Source organism: Chanodichthys erythropterus, chromosome 11 (assembly GCF_024489055.1).
Source record: "Chanodichthys erythropterus isolate Z2021 chromosome 11, ASM2448905v1, whole genome shotgun sequence".
NCBI classification, from domain to species: domain Eukaryota; kingdom Metazoa; phylum Chordata; class Actinopteri; order Cypriniformes; family Xenocyprididae; genus Chanodichthys; species Chanodichthys erythropterus.
In genome coordinates, this window is record NC_090231.1 from 35,929,898 (window position 1) to 35,939,386 (window position 9,489).

At 37.1% G+C, this 9,489-nt stretch overlaps 1 protein-coding gene across 1 annotated transcript; it reads left to right on the top strand.

Annotated features, from left to right (window-relative positions):
- The first annotated feature begins 3,784 nt into the window (after window positions 1-3,784).
- Window positions 3,785-9,440, top strand: ric3a (RIC3 acetylcholine receptor chaperone a). Its single transcript, XM_067401439.1, is given in 6 exon segments — window positions 3,785-4,019; window positions 4,601-4,809; window positions 5,550-5,628; window positions 6,272-6,359; window positions 8,155-8,300; window positions 8,391-9,440. Coding segments are annotated over 6 exon segments (1,605 nt in total). The 3' UTR covers window positions 9,239-9,440.
- Window positions 9,441-9,489: the final 49 nt, after the last annotated feature.

Here is a 9,489-nt window from a genome sequence, read left to right on the forward strand (position 1 = left end):
TCGAGTTTTCATGTGTGCGCATGCGCAAACCATGCTTAATCTAATAAAAGTCGTTTGATCGAATGTATGATTTAAATTTCATTGTTATGTTATAATTTTATATTGTATCGATCTAAGAAAATAAATTGAAAGACACATATAAATTACAAAATGTAATTTTACTTAACAATCTAATAATTTTAGGCTATTGGAATGGAAAAAAATATATCAAACGAAGAACACCAATGTTTTACTTTTTACAGTGTATGTACCCTAAAGTATTATTTACATACACTACCCTCAAAAGTGACTGACTGTAAAGACATTTATAATGTTACAAATATTTAAAAGGAATGCTGCTCTTTTAAAATTTCTATTCATGAGAGAATTGTGAAAAAAAAAAAAAAAAAAAAATTAAATATTAAGCAGCACAACTGTTTTCAACTGTGATAATCATTTTAAAAAATGTTTCTTAGCCACCAAATCTTTGGCATATTAGAATGATTTCTGTAGGATCATGTGACACCAAAGACTGGAGTAATAACTCTAGCTTTGCCATCACAAGAATAAAATGGATGTTAAAGCTGCAGTCCGTAGGTTTTGCCTCTTTGTCGCCATCTCTGTTTGAAACCTGCAATTGCAGTTATTTGCAGAATTATCATCTTTACGTGAGTTGTGCATCGACACGGCTCCTCAGCGCGGATGAATCTAATGTTTGCTGTCAGTCACCACATCGGTGCGGATACTGTACTTCGGAATCACAGATTGTATTCTTGGAAGTATGACCAAAATAAGAATTTTCACCGGAAAATGTCATCTGAACAAGTAACAAATCTGTCATTTTTGTTCTGACCAACTGAGAAAAAATGACTCAAAGATGAACGGCTGCATGCTCAAATTTTCTGCGGAAACCCACCAGTACCGTTCTTATTAGAAAACATTATTACAAGCTTACCGTTGTAAATCGGGCTAAGTTAAGGAGATCGTTTTTTATGTACTTGCTCAAAAATCATTTTTAACCAAAAAAAGTTACGGACTGCAGCTTTAAATATATTAAAATAGAAAACAGTTATTTTAAATTGTAATAATATTTCACAACATTACTGCTTTTACTATATTTTTACTATTTTTACTTACCACCCCAAACAGTATCAATAAAAAAAATTAAGCAAAAAATAATTCATAAAAATTACAAAACATATAGCAATACAAAGCAAATATGTCAAACGAATATTGTGATAAATGTATAAAATGACAATATTTAAAATAATATCAAAATTGTTGTTGAGAACACATCAACCTTCCATTATCATCTTCTTAATAATTTAAATGAACCTGGTCTGATCTCTATGCCAGGGTGGTTTTATTGCAATTTGCCTCAACACACCTGCCTGGACGTTTCCAGTATGCCTATATAAGTAGCTGGTTCAAGTGTGTTTAATTGGGGTTGGAGCTAAACTTTGCAGAACAGTGGCCCTCCAGGAGCAGGACTGGACACCCCTGGTTTAGAACTAGGTGTTTGAAAGCAACATACTGTACAAAACATTTGCCAACAATCATTCATGCATCCCTTCAAACTCTGGCAGAATCAGGGGTGCAGCAGCGAGTAATGTGACGTCTTGTGCTGGTAGGACATCGGTGCTCTCTGGCCAAAACCCAAGATGCTTTCCCACACGCATAGCACAGCTACAGATCAGATTACTATTTACACTGCGCTTCAGCCTTAATCAGGATCCCCATCTGCTTCCTCTCTTCACCGCATAATACATCATCAACACATTCGCAGTACTGTCCAGTTATGTTTTACACTTTAACGCTCACACACGCATGTCTGACATCACTTCCCCATTCCACAAAGACAGGTTGAAGGTCTGGCAAGCATTTTAACTCTGATTATTAATCTACTTTTGAGGATTCATTTGACAATATATCAGTTCCAGAACCACTCCAGATTATTCAAAGTCTCGTATATGCCGTTCTGCTCTCCTCATGGTAACAAATGGAGGATGACAACTGGCCAGTGTCTCAAGGCCTGGCCCGTACACCGCCGAGCTTCCTCAGGTCCGCATTAATCCAGCACATTCACTCGCCATCACTCTCTCTCCTCCATGAATATAAAGGCCCCTGGATTTGAAGCAGTATGTCCTTCACGACACTCAAAGCCAGCTTTATTCCCATCAATATTAAATAAAAATTAAAGCCCACTCGATATATGGGAGTGTGCATTGATTTAATATTTCACCCCAGCAGGGAAAGAAGCCCTTGCTCCTGCACTCAACTTGCAATTTGGAAATAAATTGACTGATTTAGACAAAGCCAGAAAGAGAGAGAGAACGAAAAAGGGTTCGATGCGAACCTGGTCCGCCACCACTGAGTAAGGTGACATTGCACAACAAATCACTTGCATGAATATAGAGAAAGAAAACGATTGCTATTTCTGAAAGCAATTTCGTTTGGTGAAGGTGTGTTGATTGCCATGTATGTGAATCTATTGCTCACTCGACAGGAAGGGGCACAAGCATTTCATAAGAGTCAATGGCATATTTTCCTGTTAGCATAAACAATACGAGGACTAAGACTTTCATAGAAAAGCAGACAAAACCCCTTTTTTTTCTATTGAAAATATAACTTTATGCACAGGCCTTGTGTGAGGTGTCAGACACAGTGGCAGTGCATCTGTTGTACTTAAATTGAGACTAATGAAGAATAATTAGGTAGTTAAAATGTTGATAATAGAGCAGCTCAGTAAACAGATAAAAGATGAGCTGGCCCGGTGAAGAGTTTGAGCTCTGCAGGAAATATCAGTAAACACACACTCATCACGATTACATTACCATGATACAATTTTCTTTTCTTTCAATTCCTAAAACTGCATGTGGTAAAACTCAAAACTTTAGTTAGGAATTACTGGAAAAGTAAATGAATTTGAATATTTATTTATCTTAACAGCAAGGTATTTTCACATTAAGGTAGAGCATGTTATGCGCTCAGAGGTCTTAGAGAGTGCCATGAACAGATTATTTTAAAAACACAGAAAATTAACATAAAAATGGTATTGACTATGTAGCCTTTTCAAATCTGGTTCGACATAAGCAGGAAAAAAGAACTAGGGTAGAATTAGATCCTTAGTACAATATGTCTTATTAATGCATCTAATTAAAATGTAATATATATCTAATATGTAATATATACAGAATATTACATATATAATATGGGGTAAGTCGGTAAAACTATTGATATTACTTTATGCTGATATGGTCTAATTACCAGCTTTGTCTTATGATGTGGCAGAAATGCATCAGTAGTTAATTGTTAGCACAATAATATGTACATATCATGTGGTGACGTTTAATGTTTTCTTTGACACTTTAGTAGGCTATACATTTTCATTTTATGCAAAATAAAATTACAAACTAGAATATATGTCATACCGAGACACGAACTGTCCACAACCCATTCGAAAGTTCTATAAATTCCCTCATCTGTAGGATCCTTGAGATCTCACAAGTCTTTTGGCGAGTCCTCATGAGTGCTAAAATCATGACAGTACTGCCATCTACTGGACAAATAAGTGAATAAAAAGAAGAACACGAACAACATAACATTTGTGCTGTTAATTTAATTTTGAAATATACGGACAGATCTCTGAATTCACGTAAAGGCAGATGAAGAGTGTATTAAAGAGTAAAGTGCTAAATTATCTAATAAAACATGTTAATAACAGCCAGGTCACGAATGCGATTGATGATTCTGAGGGAGCTGATTTAATGAGTCGTCAGTCTAATCTCACCCGGATGTCGGATTAATGTTTTCAGTCATTTCCGCTTCAGCGAATCAACAGGAAATTTCGTTGAAGTGATGTCGTGATGTTGACGCTTGTCACCATTTGTAATACAGCATCTTTTTCCTCTCACGTATCGATATGGCTATTTCAACATGTCAGAAGATCACCTTCGTCTCTTGCATCGTCCTCTGTATGTCTTTATTCCTACCCAAATTATTTTTACCCAGAGTGAAGAAAGAAACAGTGCAGTCGGAGGGTAAGATGATAATGAGACATAAATATAAACCCTCACCCCCCATTTACTGTTTCAATAATGTCAGTGCTGATTTGACCATCCCTGTGATCTCTGTGCTCAGGTCCCGTTATAACCTCAACCTCCTCCTCGTGCGTGCCTTCATAATGTGAGGATCACTTTCCCAATGTCATTTCCACAATAAATTTATCCTCATTTATTCCTGATGACATCTTTGACACTTTAGCACGGGAACCATAGTGACAATCCATAAATGATTTATATGTATACAGAATTTTGGTTAATTTCTGTTTATTTATGTATTTATTTTACTGTGATTACAATGAGACATTTTTGATCTGGAATGCTACTGATTACTTAATCATGGTTCCTACAGTCATGGAAGTTTTAAAAGTTTGATTTTCCATGCATGAAAAAAATAATAATAATAATAATAATAAATTACTATACCGAATGTTAAATTTTCAAATTATGTTTCACTGACTAGAAACATAACTTTTTGAGTGCAGCCTCTATAAATTATTATTATATATATTTTATTAACCTTTTTTATTTTATACTTTATTTTATTTTTTGCTTTGAAGTTGGGCCAGGGCATTTTCCTCCCTCACGACACAGACATTCATTCCATGAAGATCATGATCACTGGGACACAGACTCTCATTACATCAAGAATTACAATCCCGAGGCAATTGCCAGAGTCAAGGGTGTTCGCAAGCCAAATCTGCTGGGCCAGGTCATTCCTGTTTATGGCTTTGGGATTTTCCTTTATATCATCTACCTGTTCTTCAAGGTGAGTCTTATCAGAAGCTATCTGGGCATCTGCTGTGTTCAGCAACTCTCCTGTAATAATACTGCCCCTGGAATAAAGATCTAACAGGTGCTTTAATATATACAGTACACTACCATATGTACCTCTCATCTTGGCACTGTAATCCGGTATACTACCAAATGTTTGGTAAAAAGAAGTCTCTTATGATTATCAAGGCTGCATTTGTTTGATCAAATACATTAAAAACATAAAATTTGAAATATTATTATTAAAAATTACTACTTTCTACTTAACATATTTTAACATGTAATTTATTTATATGGTGGCAAAGCTGAATTTTCCGCAGCCATTACCTCAGTCTTCAGTGTCACATGATCCTTCAGAAGTCATTCTTATTATAATTAGTGTTGAAAATGGTTGTGCTGCTTAATATTTTTTGTGGAAACCATAATACATTTTTCAAGGATTCTTTGATTAATAGAAACTGAAAAAGAACAGCATTAATTTGAAATAAAAAATCTTATGTAACATTAGAATTGTCTTACCTGGTCACTTCCTTGCTGTATAAAAATAGTATTCATTTCTTTCAAAAAAAAAAAAAAAAATCTGACCACACACTTTTGAACAGTAGTGAACCTCTGCTGTGATAAAAAAAAAAAAAAATGTTAAGTATTTTATTGCCATTATTTTTTAATGTGGTTATGCTTATATATCTTCTCTCAGTAGCAAAATCAATTATATTTCCCTTGATCTTCCAACAGCTGACTTCTAAGGACAAACCTCATCGACAAGGGTGCAGATTCCCTATACTGCAGTCAGAATGCACATTTGAAGAGATGCGTGAGTTTGCATATACATCAACCCAAGCCGGACGACGTTATATTCCTAACAATGATGCTAGATTGTCTTAATTGCACCATATTGCCAAGATGTGACCCTTTTTAAACCACATTTCTGTTTTACTCTTCTTACATGCATTCTCAGCATATCAGTAGTTAAACGACATGCAAGTCCAGATAAGGTAGATTAAGATCCTGTATAAGACCTGGCAAGCTTTGTTCTCTCCCTTTTATTCGCCCCGGATTAGCAATCAGAAGTAATGTTTTATAAGCCTAGCAGCTCCTAATACCAATTAACTGCATGTCTTTTGGATCAGTAGTAAGAGGTTTAGCTCTATTTATCAAATGGATGCCAAAGGGTGGAGGGAGCAACCGATAGAGCATTAGCAGCACTCACTCCCTGTACCAGCACGTGTATGAAATTATGAAAATATTTTTACTAATTCTGTGGAGTCAAAAAAACAAAACAAAATAATAATAGAAGGATTTTGTTATTTATAGTTTGTGTAAAAATATTTCTTATTCTCATGCATCCCAGATTTGGGCACATGCTACTATGAGACTGCAAAGTGTGGCGGCCATGTTTGATTGAATCTCTGTATCTAACGTGATTCTAAACCTCATTCAATTGTCTCCCCTGGCAGCTACTTGTCAGCTGGTGCAGCTGCAGGCCAGAATGAGTGAAAAAGTCAGAGAAAAGAGAATATCTAAAGCTGTCCACCCATCTGCCAGGTAAACAGATCATATTTTTCTCCTTCCACCATCCATCATCTTATTGATCAAAGAGCTGACATTGCACTAACATGATCTGCATGACACTCTGAAATGGAATCCATTTTTAAAAAAAGAAAAGAGCAAATTCACAGCAAAAAAAATTCTACAAAAATAAAGAGCTTGTAGCTCAGTCAGTAGAGCATGGTGCTAGCAACAGCAAGCTCATGGGTTTGATTCCCAGGGAATGCACATACAACCGAATTGCAGAAATGTTGGGACGTTTTTTAAATTTGAATAAAATGAAAACTAAAAGACTTTGAAATCACATGAGCCAATATTTTATTCACAATAGAACATAGATAAAATAACAAATTGAGAAATTTTACACTTCTATCCATTTTACACTTCTATCCTCATTTTAAATTTGATGCCTGCTACAGGTCTCAAAAAAGTTGGCACGGGAACAACAAATGGCTGAAAAAGCAAGAAATTTTGAAAAGATTCAACTGGGAGAACATCTAGCAACTAATTAAGTTAATTGATATCAGGTCTGTAACGTGAAAACAATGTTCAATGTCAAATTGCAAAGGATTTGCAAATCTCATCATATATGGTGCATAATATCATCAAAAGATTCATAGAAACTGGAGAAATCTGTGCGTAAGGGACAAGGCCGAAGACCTTTATTGGAAGCCCGTGGTCTTCGGACCCTCAGATGACACTGCATCACTCATCGGCATGATTGTGTCAACGACATTACTAAATGGGCCCAGGAATACTTCCAGAAACCACTGGTTGGTAAACACAATCCGCCGTGCCATCTGCAGATGCCAACTAAAGCTCTATCATGCAAAAAATAAGCCATATGTGAACATGGTCCAGAAGCACCATCATATCCTGTGGGCCAAGGCTCATTTAAAATGGACTGTTTCAAAGTGGAAAAGTGTTCTATGGTCAGACGAGTCCAAATGTGACAGTCTTGCTGGAAATCACGGACCTGCCAGCATGTTATCAGTGTTCAGTTCAAAAACCAGCATCTATGATGGTATGGGGGTGCATAAGTGCATACGGTATGGGCAGCTTGCATGTTTTGGAAAGCACTATGAATGCTGAAAGGTATATAAAGGTTTTAAAGCAACATATACTCCCCTCCAGATGACGTCTATTTGGCAAAACCACATACTGCAGCTATTACAACAGCATGGATTTGTTGTAGAAGAGTCTGGAGGCTGAACTGTCCTGCCTGCAGTCCAGATCTTTCACCTATAGAGAAAAATACACCAAAGACGACCACAAACTCTCCATCAGCTGGAAATGTATATCAGGCAAGAATGGGACCAAATTTCAACATCAAAACTCCAGAAACTCAATACCTCGATGCCCAGACGTCTTCAAACTGTTTTGAAAAGAAAAGAAGATGCTACACCATGGTAAACATGCCCCCGTCCCAACTATTTTGAGACCTGTAGTAGGCATCAAATTTGAAATGAGCTCATTTTGTGCATAAAATTGTAAAATTTCTCAGTTTAAACATTATCTATGTTCTATTGTGAATAAAATATTGGCTCATGTAATTTGAAAGTCTTTTAGTTTTCATTTTATTCAAATTTAAAAAACGCCCCAACATTTCCGGAATTCGGGATGTACTTGTACACCTTCAATGCAAAGTTGCATCTGCCAAATGTATAAATATAAATAGTGTTTGTATATTCACAGAAAATATTTCTAAGATGTGGGTGTGTTTTAGCAGTGATTGTGATGTGTGATTTTGATTAGCTGTTTTAATGTAGTCTCTGACTTGTTTTGACTTCAGGTCACGCAGGGGCACACGAAGGCGTGAGGAGAAAAGGCTCAAACAGTTGAAGGAGATCACCCAAATGATGAAGGAGAGACAGTTGCGAGAAGGAGCCACGCCAGAGGAGGAGGCTGAGGAGGCGCCTTACACTGCAGACTGGGAAGGTATACCTCAAGGGTTTGTGTTGGGTCCACTGCTGTTTCAGTTGCTCGTTAATTGAATTTTGTGTCTAATTTTATTCACTGCTTCCCAAGGATATCCAGATGAGACCTACCCAGAGTATGGTCTGCCCTCCCGCAGGCGCAGATTTCCTAGTGTTATTCTGGAAGAACCGGACCAAGCTATTCCCACAGCTGAGGAGCTTGCTGAAAGAATGGAGAAAGAAGAAGAGGAGGAGGATGAGATTGCTGATGATGCATGTATTAATGAGGATGTGAAAATGGAGAATAATGAAGGAGAAAAAGAAGAGGACGACAAAGATGAAGAGGAATATGAAGATGATGAAGATGATGAGGAGGAGGAAGAGGAAGATGAGGATGATGTTGGAGAGGACCAGCCCTGCCTTCCTGAAGGAATTGATGAGGAGGATGATGACACTCTAGAGAGCCCAAGTGAAAGTGAAGAAAAACAGAAACCAAGCAGGAGAAGACGACAAATCACTTTCAGCGATCACAGACACGTCTTCCATTATCCAAAGGATGGCGCTGTTGGATGCAAATATGAGGAAGAGGAGGAAGAAGAACATGAAAGAGAAGAGGAGGAGGAGGAGGGAAATGAAGAGGAAGAAAATGCTGATGGAGACTGTGAAGAAGAAGAAGAGGAGGAAGAAAATGGTGATGAAGAGGAGGAAGATCAATGTAATGAAGAAAGGCAGGGTGATACAGAAGAGAAGGAGGAGGAAGACCCATTGATGGAAGCTGAAAGCCTGGGATTTAATGATGATGTGGAATGTGATCCTGAGGAACAGGAAGTTGACCTCCTTGACTTCCTACAATCATACCAACCTGAGGTAACCGTCATCTCCAATAAGTCAGAGTCTCCCAAAGCTCAAGCCTCTGGGACTCTTAGAATGCGTCACAAGAAACAAAAGGTAAAGAAGTGACCCGCCTGTCAAAATATACATTGGTGTTCTGTTTAATTACCCTCGACCTCTGTATGAACATACCTTACTGTGAATCTTTCTCGCTTTGCTTAAGGAGGCTTAAGGCGTTTCTCTGTAAACTTTCAGGCTTGTCTAGTAAAAACAAAGATTACTTTAATACATTTCTAAGAACAGCTAGAGAACATTTTAAGAGTAGAAAATATTTGCCATTAAAAATTTTGTGAACAGATGTGGCTTTGTATGGACATTAT